The sequence below is a fragment of the Zootoca vivipara genome, chromosome 16 (assembly GCF_963506605.1).
Source record: "Zootoca vivipara chromosome 16, rZooViv1.1, whole genome shotgun sequence".
Taxonomy (NCBI): domain Eukaryota; kingdom Metazoa; phylum Chordata; class Lepidosauria; order Squamata; family Lacertidae; genus Zootoca; species Zootoca vivipara.
In genome coordinates, this window is record NC_083291.1 from 36,247,757 (window position 1) to 36,260,425 (window position 12,669).

At 46.3% G+C, this 12,669-nt stretch overlaps 1 protein-coding gene across 1 annotated transcript; it reads right to left on the bottom strand.

The window, feature by feature from the left end:
• Positions 1-4,158: 4,158 nt before the first annotated feature.
• Positions 4,159-10,557, bottom strand: LOC118089136 (sperm acrosome membrane-associated protein 3-like). The gene is made up of 4 exons (XM_035123553.2): positions 10,449-10,557; positions 8,593-8,751; positions 7,416-7,494; positions 4,159-4,225 (listed from the first exon to the last, which is right to left on the bottom strand). Exons 1-4 carry the CDS (start codon positions 10,555-10,557, stop codon positions 4,159-4,161), a joined length of 414 nt encoding a protein of 137 aa, XP_034979444.1.
• Between the last annotated feature and the right edge of the window lie 2,112 nt (positions 10,558-12,669).

The window sequence follows — 12,669 nt, forward strand, 5'->3', positions numbered from 1 at the left end:
GCTGCTCAAACATTAGCACTCTACTGTTGTGACAATATGGGGTAAGTGCTACATTGTTTGGGTAGTTTCCAGTCAGAATTCTCAACAAGTTTTTTCCCATAGTGTTTCCCCCTATGTTTCCCTAACATAATGTCACAATGTATGGTTGCATAAGTTTTAAACTAAAGCAAAAGCTCTGGATAACTGATTTAAACAAAACTTTAGTTCATCTTGCTTCCTTCTTACACTTGCAAAAAAAACACACCTCCACTGCAATCTCCCTAAATTTTGTTCTTTTGACATTGTCTGTTGCTGTACACCTGTATTGAAGCTACTGCATGGAACTGTACTAAAAGATGGCAGTCTTGCTCTAATGTAATGTGACTTTCTTGGTTATGTCAAATAAAGTTTGCTATGCCTGGTGACTAGCTTTATTGGTCTCACACTTGGGAGCCTACTTTGGTTCAAAAACCACATTACCTGTAAAACCTCAGTTGCATTCTGCACATTAACTAATGTTTCCATTTGGTATTTGTATACACCCCCCTATTTCTACAGCTTCCCCCCCTTAGGTGTTCTATACACACTCGCCTTGCACAGTATCTAATGCTAGCCTTTTAAAACATCCAAATATTTTATGCTGCACTAGTACAATTCAATTATTCAGTACTACTGGTACAGTCCTTTCCTTTTATCACTTTCAAGGGACCTTTTTTGGGAAAACATGCAAGTACCGGTATTGTGTAGATCAAATCCCCCTCCCACCATGAAATAGGTGACCTTCATCCATTCACTCTTTCACAGCTTTAAGTTCAGTTGCCCATCTTGAGGTCCTTTGAGGAAGGGTTTAAGATGCCTCAACCTGCAAATCTAGTTATCTTCTAAAAAGCTGTGATTTGGGCTGGTCTTTTTTGCACATTAATTTTACATCTTACAGGGGCAAATGGATTTTCACTTTGCTTATTGGGGAGGAGAGGCGATTAGGGATTTGATACTGTGATTTGTAATGATGGAGCAATAATATCTGCATCCCTGCAGTGGCTCCTGAAGTAATTGGTCAAGAAACATCCGGGGAGGTGCATAGAGGGCAAAGACACAAATAGTGGGAGGGGTGTGTGGAGTTTGCCAGCATGGGGGATATTGTTTAGGCTCAGAACATAGGAAAATTCTTACTTTATTACATTTATTTTTATTACATACATGCTCCTCTACCTCAAATTTTTTCCTTGCCACAACCCTGTGAGGTAGAAAAAAAATAAAAAATCCAGTAGCACCTTGGAGACTAACTGCTAAGAGATGGGCTGTGTACACCATGCATTTTAAACACATTCCCCCCCCCCAAAAAAATCATGGGAACTTAAATTTCCTTTTCATGCAGCTATAATTCTTGCATTGCAAAAAAAGTGATGGCCAGTTGTCTGTGGGAAAGTATCTCCCAACACAACCACTTATAACCCATTGAGGAATCCCTGATAAGCTTCCAAGGAAGGCCCCAGGCTTCTTCACAATTCAGTCTTGAGAACCACTGATAAAGATGCAGCCATCAGTTTCACAGGCAAATGGCCACTGTTTGGGGGTGGTGGTAATTCCCGTGATTTGAGATGTTTACCCTTTTTGAGTTGTACCCCCTTTTTTATTTATAAAAGGCAAATAAGTAGAGGCATAAACATTGTGTTGAGAAAAAGAGATGGATGTTTTTCTGCCTCTAGAATCTGGGGTCATTTACACAAAGTTAAATGGTAATGTGTTCATAGAGTTGGAAAGGGTGCAGAGGGTCATCTAGTCCAACCCCCTCTTGTGAAAGAAAGGACTTCACTCATTTAGATTTAAATCCCTATGTGAGTGACGGAAAGAGCTAGAGTACTACTTGTGGGTTTCCTGGGCCCACCTTTAGAATACTGGGCATTTCGCCAGATTTAGCAGTCAGGCCTTTACATGTAACCTTTGCATTTTGTAAATGTTGCATAATGGTTAGTGTAGGACAGGCATGTCCAACAGGTAGATCCTGATCTACCAGTAGATCCCTGGACGTCTGCGGTAGATCACTGGTAGATCACTTGCTCCCCCCAAAGAAGCTGAACAACTGTGGCTGCCCTAAAAAAGCTCAACATCTTTGCCCTGCACCCCTAAAATGACCTGAACCACAAAAAACAGGGCTTTCCTTCCTAAAAAAAAGCTCAATCGCTTTCTTCCCTAAAGAAGCTCTTTTACAAATTTTATGTGAACCCCCCCCAAAACAGGGCTTTCCTTCTTAAAAAAAAGCTCCACAAGTTTGACCTGAACCCCCAAAAGGGGGTAGATCACTGCCACTTTTAAAACTCTTGAGTAGATTGCAGTCTCTTGGAACAGTTACAGGTAGGTAGCAGTGTTGGTCTGAGTTGAAGCAAAATAAAAAAATTCCTTCAGTAGCACCTTAAAGACCAACTAAGTTTATATTTTGGTATGAGCTTTCGTGTGCATGCACACTTCTTCAGATACACTAGAAACAGAAGACTCTTGGAAGTTGGCCACCCCTGGTGTAGGAGACTATGGTCTGGGTGAGCAGGGTTTAAATCCCAACTCAGCCATGAAGCTCACAGGGTGTAGTGCTTTCTTCCAGAAAAATAGCTGAGTGCATACCCTTCAGGGGAAAGCACTGGCTGGGTGACCTTGGGCCAGCCAATCACTTAACCTACCTTACAGGGTTGTTGTGAGCAAAGAATGTAGAGAACCATGTCCAGCACCTAGTTTCTCCGAAGATAAAGCTGGTAAGGTAAAGGTAAAGGGACCCCTGACCATTAGGTCCAGTCGTGACCGACTCTGAGGTTGCGCACTCATCTCGCATTATTGGCCGAGGGAGCCGGCGTATAACTTCCAGGTCATGTGGCCAGCATGACAAAGCTGCTTCTGGCAAACCAGAGCAGCACACGGAAACGCCGTTTACCTTCCCGCTGTAGCGGTTCCTATTTATCTACTTGCATTTTGACGTGCTTTCGAACTGCTAGGTTGGCAGGAGCTGGGACCGAGCAACGGGAGCTCACAGGGATTCGAACTGCCGACCTTCTGATCAGCAAGCCCTAGGCTCAGTGGTTTAACCACAGCGCCACCTGGGTCCCCAGATAAAGCTGGTACAGTACTGTATATAAATTCAATAACAGGGCAGAATGGGGTGTACTAGGGCCTTTTCCACAGTGGCTCCCCGTTTGTGGAATGCTCTCCCCAGGGAGGTTCAGCTTGCGCCTTCATAATATACCTTTAGGTGCTAGGCAAAAAACGGTTCCTGTTTAACCAGGTCTTTGGCTAAGTGACATCCTATCCCCTTTCAAAAATGTGATGTGGAAGGGGGCTTATTTGTTCCTGTACTTTTATTAAGTATTTTGTGTTTTTTATATTGTACTTTTATGCGGCAAACCATCCTGAGTTCTATGGGTATAAAGGTAAAGGGGCCCCTGACCATCAGGTCCAGTCGTGTCCGACTCTGGGGTTGCGGCGCTCATCTTGCTCTATAGGCCGAGGGAGCCGGCGTTTGTCCGCAGACAGCTTCCGGGTCATGTGGCCAGCATGACAAAGCTGCTTCTGGCAAACCAGAGCAGCGCACAGAAACACCGTTTACCTTCCCACCTGAGCGGTCCCTATTTATCTACTTGCACTTTGATGTGCTTTCGAACTGCTAGGTGGGCAAGAGCTGGGACCAAGCTCACCCCGTCACAGGGATTCGAACCGCCAACCTTCTGATCAGCAAGCCCTAGGCTCAGTGGTTTAACCACAGCGCCACCTGGGTCCCTTTCTATGGGTATAGTGCCATACAAATTTAATTAATAAAATAAACAAACAACTTGACCTTGCAGGAATCTTGTTTGCCATTACTGACCTTTAAACTGAGGAAGCCCCGATAAGGTCCTGAGGGACCTCTTCGAATACAGTTTGAAAACTGAGGCAACATAGATCCCAACACGTCCTCTCACATGAACTGCAATACACAGTACCTCAAATCACAAAGTCTGAAGAAATATTTTTATAGCGCAAGATGTGGTTCTCATTGTCCAAGTTACAATCTCTCTCCCCACTGTAGGGCCCAGCTGAGAGCTTTAAAAGAGTTTATATTCATGCAGCCCTACGGCAGTAGTCCCAAGGCACAGGCCACACACCCGGCGCCCAGCCCTCTTCCACAGCCTTCTTTCTGTCCTCCTCGTTATTTTCTCACAGAATACATCCTTTCAACCAGGCAGACAAATCAAGGCCTTCGCAATTTTCCCTCCAACCCATCCTGAGTGAGAGAAAGAAAGGGAATCTCATTAAAGAGAAATTCATGAATAAACTAAAAAAAGTATGGAATGTAAATTTATAGGATAGCTTCTGCTGTACAAGCCCTAAAGAAACAGACAGGAAGAGCATAACCCGCGCTTGGAAGAAACTCATTCGAATTAACTAATGCACTGAATAAATTCAAAAACACCTTTGAATCACACCTGAGCGTAGTTCCTATAATTTCCAGGTGAGCTAAATGGTGGAAATCAGGACAATATTTAATTCAATTCAATCTGTGTTCGGTTGTGGCCATTGCATTTACCATTTTTAGCTAGCTGAAAAGTGATGCTGCAGCAGACCCTACAAGTGTCCCTATTTTCCAGGGACATCCCTGATTTAGAGAAGCCATCCCGTTTGTGATTTGATCCCCAAATACCCTACATTTTCTTTAAAAAGATAAAGGACCCCTGACAGTTAAGTCCAGTAGCGAACTACTCGGGTTGCAGCACTCATCTCGCTTTACTGGCCGAGGGAGCCGGTGTTTGTCCGCAGACAGTTTTTCCGAGTCATGTGGCCAGCATGACTAAGCCGCTTCTGGCGAAACCAGAGCAGTGCACGGAAATGCCGTTTACCTTTCCGCCAGAGCGGTACCTATTTATTTACTTGCACTTTGATGTGCTTTTGAACTGCTAGGTTGGCAGGAGCTGGGATTGAACAACGGGGGCTCACCCCATCACGGGTATTCGAACCGCCGACCTTCTGATCGGCAAACCCTAGGCTCAGTGGTTTACACCACAGCCCCACCCGTGTCCCTACTACTTTTCCTTAGGATGTCCCTATTTTCATCGGAGAAATGTTGGAGGGTATGCTGCAGCTTAAGATTAAAGATCATGATTGTTGGAAAGAAGAAATGAAACAAGTGTTCACATTACACTGGAGATGGTGGGGTTTCTTAGTCTTAAGCAGATTTTATACTTTAGCAAATTAAAATTCTGAAGGGTGGGGGTGGGAATGCTGAGAACCACGGAAATGAATTGTGAACTGAGCTGTGAACTGAACTGGAACAGAATTAGTTGCTTTCTGGAGGGGTGAACTGGAACAAAGTCCTTTTTGGCCAACTATGGCCGACTATCGCCCAGTCTCAAATCTTCCATTCCTGGGCAAGGTGATTGAGCGAGTGGTTGCCGAACAACTCCAGGCACGCCTGGAAGAAGCGGACCAATTGGATCCCTTCCAGTCGGGATTCAGGCCTCATCATGGGACTGAAACTGCCCTGGTCGCACTGGTTGATGATCTCTGGCGGGCTAGGGACAAAGGTGAGAGCTGTTTCCTAGTCCTGCTGGATCTCTCAGCGGCTTTTGACACCATCAACCATAACATCCTTCTGGACCGTCTAGAGGGCTTGGGAGCTGGGGGCACTGTCATACAGTGATTCCGCTCCTTCCCCCTGGGCCGTGTTCAGAAAGTGGTGGTGGGGGATGAGTGTTCAGACCCCTGGGCTCTCACTTGTGGGGTGCCTCAGGGTTCTGTCCTCGCCCCCATGCTTTTTAACATCTACATGCAGCCGCTGGGAGAGATCATCAGTGGGTTTGGGCTGGGTGTTCATCAGTATGCGGATGATACCCAGCTCTACCTCTCCTTCAGATCAGAACCAGTGAAGGTCCCGTGTGAGTGTCTGGAGGCGGTTGGAGGATGGATGGCGGTTAACAGATTGAGATTGAATCCTGACAAGACAGAAGTACTGTTTGTGGGGGACAGGAGGCAGGCAGGTGTGGAGGACTCCCTGGTCCTGAATGGGGTAACTGTGCCCCTGAAGGGAAACCTTTAATGTTTGATGGATTTCTGTATTTTAATGTTTTGTTGGAAGCCTAGTCCTGACTAGGTATAAATAAATAAATAAATAAATAAATAAATAAATAATAGGTATTTATTTAAATATATTATTATTATTATTATTATTATTAAAATGAACTTTCCAAGCCCTGAGCATAAATCAGTCTTCACCAACCGGATGATTTGGACTACAACTGCGTCGTATGCCTGTCCCAGATGGGGCTCATGGGAACTGGAATCCAATACATCTGGATGGCACCAGACTGGCAAGGGCCAGCATAAGCAGACAACTAGCTTCTGCACAGCCTCAGAGACATGATGGTCCACTGGTTACACGGAAAATGGAATCTGAATGGACAAGGGATCTATAATGTCAGGCTTACAATATGATTCTTCTACGGGCCGTAGCTCCATGGTAGAGCATCTGGTTTGCTTTGCAGAAGGTCCCGGGTTCAATCCCCAGGAGCATCTCCAGGTAAGGGCTGGGAGAGACCACCTGAAACCTTGGACAGCCACTGCCAGTCAGTCTAGGCACAATTGAGACATACTGATCTGACTCAGTATGGCAGCTTCTATCTCCTATGAGCCGGTGATAAACTCCTTAGACTGGGGTAGCTGGCGGGGGTCTGATAGGGGTCAGAGTCCACCACTGTGGGCAGTCAGTGTGGTGTAATAGTCAGGGTACCTGACTAGGATGTGGGAGACCAGGGTTCAAATCTCTACTCAGCCATGAAGTTCACTGGGTGATGAGAGTCAGCCCTATAGCATCTGTAGGGCCCCAGCTTCCTTACCGCTGAACTGTGGGGCTGTTATTGCATTTGTTCAATCAATGAACACATCTGATCTGCTGAGGTTACCATAAATAAGATTTTGTAAGAAAAGGCCCAATCACTCTCGATCCGCTAACATTGAGATCTGAATTTTGTGGACTTTGAAATCTCTCTGTTATTCAAAAGTGTACCAGACTTAATGAGGGATTTTTATTTGGGCATTTTGTGGCTTTGCAAGGCAATTGTTCATTACTATTTTTAAAATTATCCTGTGCATCAGATCCTTGTATGAGTTTGTGGTTTCTTAAGTGCAATGTATTATATTTTAAAAAGAATGATCCAATTCTGCACTATATATACTTTGATAATAATTTCTGTTGCTTGATTTCTTTGGATTTTTTTCAACATTGGTTTGCCATCCTTCTTAAGAGACAAGATCCTTCTGACGGCTGGTTGTCCAGAGGATGGGGACTAACAGTAAGGCTGGATATCACCGCAGTGTCTTGCTAACAAATGTTCCTGTTTGGCTAAGCATCCAGCAGAAGTGCAGGACCTCATGGTGGTCACCAGATTCTACCCCACTACCCCCGAGAGATCCCCTCTTACCATGCTCCTAGGCCTCTCGGTCCTTGTGCTATCCTCATAGCACAGACGATGTCATCCTTGATGTCACTGGTCAGCAGATCTGTGGGGACAGAGGAAAAGAAGGTATGAGGGGCTGAGGCAACACCCTAGACTGTTGCAGAGGTGACCCATGAGTTACAACATCCCCCCTGAGCCTCTCTCCATCCAGCTCCTTAGCCTGCATCTTGTGCCTTCCTATTGGAAAGATAATATCTCTCTCTGTAGACCAGCACATCCCCCTAGTACAGAAACCCCCCAAAATGTCTGCCAGGGGACATAAACATGCCATGAGATAGACAGCCCTCCATAATTTGCTGGGTTACAACTCCCAACATCCCTGGCATGTTGTACTCCAACAACATCCAAAGGTCCATGGGTTCCCCATTGCTTCTATAAGAGGACGGCAGGGAATCAAAGTCTTGTTTGCCTGTTGCTTCTCTGCATGATACCCAGGTCTGGCTTGGCCAGCTTCTGATGAAGCAGGCTTGGGGCACAGGTAATTCTACCTTGTTGCCACATTGTCTGGGGCTGGATCTTTCAATCGCAGCACCTTGGAGGAGGCTGCTAGTGTCTCTCTCCCTAGGTCCCTGTGCTTACCCTCTTTCAATCAGAAACTGTGTGTCCAAGATCAGTGGCTCATGCAGAAATGCAGGATGCAAGCTCCCCTGAGTGGACTTTAGGTAAAGGTAAAGAGACCCCTGACCGTCCAGTCGCAGACAACTCTGGGGTTGCGGCGCTCATCTCGCGTTATTGGCCGAGGGAGCCAGCGTACAGCTTCCGGGTCATGTGGCCAGCATGACTAAGCCTCTTCTGGCGAACCAGAGCAGTGAACAGAAACGCCGTTTACCTTCCCGCCGGAGTGGTACCTATTTATCTACTTGCACTTTGACGTGATTTCGAACTGCTAGGTTGGCAGGAGCTGGGACCAAGCAATGGGAGCTCACCCCGTTGGGAACCGCCGACCTTCTGATCGGCAAGCCCTAGGCTCAGTGGTTTAGACCACAGCGCCACCCGGATCCCATTAAAAGCAAAGGCAGCAGCAGATGCTGTAGTGTAGTCCCTGCAGGAAACACTGCTGCAACCTGGTCCCATATGGCTGCTGAGCAGCGCCCTCTAATGCCAGGATGTAGAACTGAAGCCAACCCACTTCAGAGCTCACCGCTGCAGTGCATTTTACAGAAGTTCGGCTGAAACTGTTTGTAGTCTTCACACCAAAGGTGGCTGTTGATCTGGAAGATGCCATTGCTGGTGCTGCCGTCAGCTTCGTGGTCCACAATTGCCGTGTCAAAGTGGCTCTCATAGAAGGCCAAGCAGACCCCTATAAGGTGGAGAGGGAGAAGGATCCAGGAATTCTGCGCCAAGATTAACACAAATTCTGCTCCAGGAAATGCTGGGGTTTGGGCCACCTGTATAAATTATGCAAATTAAGCATATTTACATATAGGTCCTTGTTTTGCATAATTTATTTGCTTCTGTCAGTCATGGGGGAGGGACAAGGAGCTAGGCGGGGCACACATGCTTCATAGTGATTCATGCAGCAAGGTGGCTCGGTTATTGCAATGTGCTCCATGCAAAGGCTACGCTTGGGCCTGGCCTGCAGGCTGCCTCTGGTGCAAAAGGCTGCAGCTGCTAGACCAGGCATCCCCAAACTGCAGCCCTCCAGATGTTTTGGACTACAACTCCCATGATCCCTAGCTAACAGGACCAGTGGTCGGGGAAGATGGGAATTGTAGTCCAAAACATCTGGAGGGCCAAAGTTTGGGAATGCCTGTGCTAGACTGTTGACGGGAACAGAGCACATAACTCAAGTGCTTGAAAGCTTCCACTGTCTGCCCACACCTGGGCCAGGCTCAAGGTGTTTGTCTTAATTTACAAGGCTCTTAACAACATGGGCCCAGGTTACCTCAGAAACAGCTTGAATCTTTATATCCTGCCCAAGCCTTGAGGTTTCCAGGGGAGACGCTGGTAACATAGCTGTAGTTTTCCCTTTTCTCGCGAGGAAACCTATTCAGCGTAAGGGAATTTCCCTTTAAAAAAAAAGGGAGAACTTGACAGCTATGCACTGGTAGCGGTCTCCCCACCCCATCCCCCGGCTAAGATGCACAGCTTAAATTTCCCAGGCAGAGTCCACTCAGCAATTTGGGCCCAATTTTATGGAACCGCTTTCCAGATGAGGTCAGACAGTGCCCTCCCTTTTGAACTTCCAGATCCTGTTGAAAATTGCTACGCCACCAGTCATTTTAACTGAATTCTGATTTTATAATTTAAACCAATGTTCATTTTCACTGTCTTCAGTTTCCCGTACACCACCTAGGGACAGATGACTGCAATTAAGCAGTGGATAAATTGTCATAATATATAAATAACTAATTGTACATTTCCAAGTCGTTCTCTTCACTGTCATGAGGTCTAGAAGTACGCCATTTTCTTTTTGGGATTAAAGCTCACACATTCTCAAGACTAAATTTCATGTGACTTTTTTTTTTACTGCACTTGCACATGCTTGTAGATAGAACAGAGCTTTCCAAACTGTGTGTCACGACACATTAGTGTGTTGTCTGCAGTGTGTAGGTCTGTTGCGTGAACGCTCCCTGCACTCCTCCTGGGACTGGAAAGGGGTTAGTTTAACCCAGGCATCCGCAAACTGCGGCCCTTCAGATGTTTTGGCATACAACTCCCATGATCCCTAGCTAACAGAACCAGTGGTCGGGGAAGATGGGAATTGTAGTCCAAAACATCTGGAGGACTGAAGTTTGGGGATGCCTGGTAACCACCGGTTCGCTAGTAAAACTGAATTACTGTGTCGCGAAATGACGCATGTCTAAAGAGTGTGCCACCAACAGGAAGAGTTTGGAAAGCTCTGCTGTAGAATATGCAGCCCTGATTATTACCACCACCCCACCCCAATACCCAGGTCCTGAACAGGAGGGCCAGGGGATCCTGCTCCCCATACATGAGGGCTGACCTCAGTTCAGGTGAGAGGGACAGAGGGAAGAGATGGAGAGGAGCACTCACAGTCAGCTAGACTGTATCCACGGTAACCTTCCAAGCCAGACACCTTCAATAAGTGGGCCAGCTCACAGCGTCCGAAGATCTTTCCCCCAACTCTGGATGTAAAGCACATGAGGAGAGGCAGCAGCAAAAGAAGCTTCTTCCCTAAAAAAAGTGTTGGGAAGGACATGATCCCTGGGGAACGACAGGTGGGGCATGGGACTCCAAGGCAGCCTGTGGAGAAAGAGAAAAACACCATGAGGCCTCTCTTGTGGTGAAAGGGTTCAGTTAGCAAGCAACAGGGGCACTGTGATTTGTCCATACATTTGAGGAATGGGGAGAAAAGCTCACCACTTATTCCTGGTGTGTGAACTATTGGGAAATAATATATATGATAAGAATAATATTGGAGAAAACTGGGTATTGAAACTTGCTGAACCTAAATCATATATCCCAGTTTTACAGTGGCCCTTTAAAGTACGCTTCACGCAGAGTATACGCAGTCAGAAGTTGACCTGGCTAGGAAAACACCACCAAGAGCGTAGGGAATTATCTCCCTTATATGAAACCCCTTACTAGCTGCACCCTTGTAAAAGTATGCAGATGAAAATACAAACGGTTGGGTTTCTTTAACTGAAAAACAAACTGAATCTAAAGAGACTTTAAACTAAAGATAAATGCTTTCTCTCTTAGCAATGTTATCTACCCACTTTCCAAACCTCCCACAAAACTACCCGAGAATTAACAGCAAACTAGCATTATAACTAAGCAACTCTCATACTAAGATTCAACTGGGAATCTCTTAAACTGAGAACAACTGAGAGTGTGATCTACTTAGAGATGAATCAAACTGAAAGATCTAACTAAGAGATGCAGAAGGCTTTCTGGCAGAGCCTTATATACAAAAGGCACCTGTTTCTCTTAAACAGACAGTATTTACATTAGACCGGCTCTAAAGTAACTTGACTATTCAAAAAATCCAACATGAACATCACCGGACCTCATTCAGACCGTCCAATACTTGAGCCCTCAGACAAAATAATTCATCAGCTCACACTTCTGGAAGTGAATATTTAAAACTTTTTGGATGCCGAAGACTACATGTATGATTATGTTTATATCTGATCCTTCCTCTTTGCATGGGGAACTGTGGTCCTCCAGATACAACTGGACTCCAACTCCCATCAGCTCTAGCCAGTATCGAGGACAATGGGAGCTGTAGTCCAGCAACATCTGTAGGACCATCCCAGAAGAGTGAGCTTGTAGGCTTTGTCTTAGCCACACTCCATGTCTTGGCCATAGTGTTGACTAACTTTGTGAAAGGCAACAAAATGTTGGTCCCAGGGTATATGGTCTTAACGCACACGGTAAGACTCGGCACCTGGCTAAGCTAAGGAGGTCTGTGTTTGGTCACTGTCTGGATGGGGAACCACTGGGGAACCTTGGGTTCCATGGTGAAAGAAAAGCTGGATACAAATGTAAGATCAATGAATAAAACTCTGGCACAGCAGTCCAAAATTCTCCAGCCCTTCGACTATGCCCAGATGACTATCTTTCAAGAGTATTCCTAAAGCGATGATTGTCTGCTCCCCCTCCAAACACAGTAAGTGTGCCTCAGCTGACTAAGAGTTTGTAGGACTTTCCTTGTAGGGTTTGAAAGAGAACCCCTCCACAAATACACATTCCAGCCCATCAGAGACATGCAAGTGAAAACGCGAGTCCCCACTTCCCTCGTAGACCAGCTGGAATTCAGGAATCGAGCCTCATGCACCTGTTCCTCTCTGTGTTTCCCATGAGAGCACATGTCCATCCCAAAGCTGTGGCTGAGGTCTACATATCATGACTCCACACCCAGCCTGGCTCTCCTCCCACCCTTCCAGAAAGCCACTTACTGAACAAGCCCTGAGTGAGTGAGAGAAGCACTTGGGTCCCTCTGCAATTGGAGGCAGAAGTTCCCAAGGGGCAGGTGCTTCTGGAATCCGACGGGTTTCCTGTGACATCACAGCAAATGGGCTTCTAGAACATGACCTGCTTCTGCTTCCCCCTGCCAGCAGAGCTACGCTGCTTAGAAAAAGGGTGCACCCAGCTCCGCCATTCTTCAATATTGCGCCCGTTGTGAGTGGTGGAAGCAGGAGTCATGGGATCTTCTGGGTGATTGTCCAATAGGCTCCACAGCTGAGTCAGGATAAGCTAAGCTATATGTAGATAAGCCCCTTCATGGATCAATGCCTTGTCGTGGCGAAGG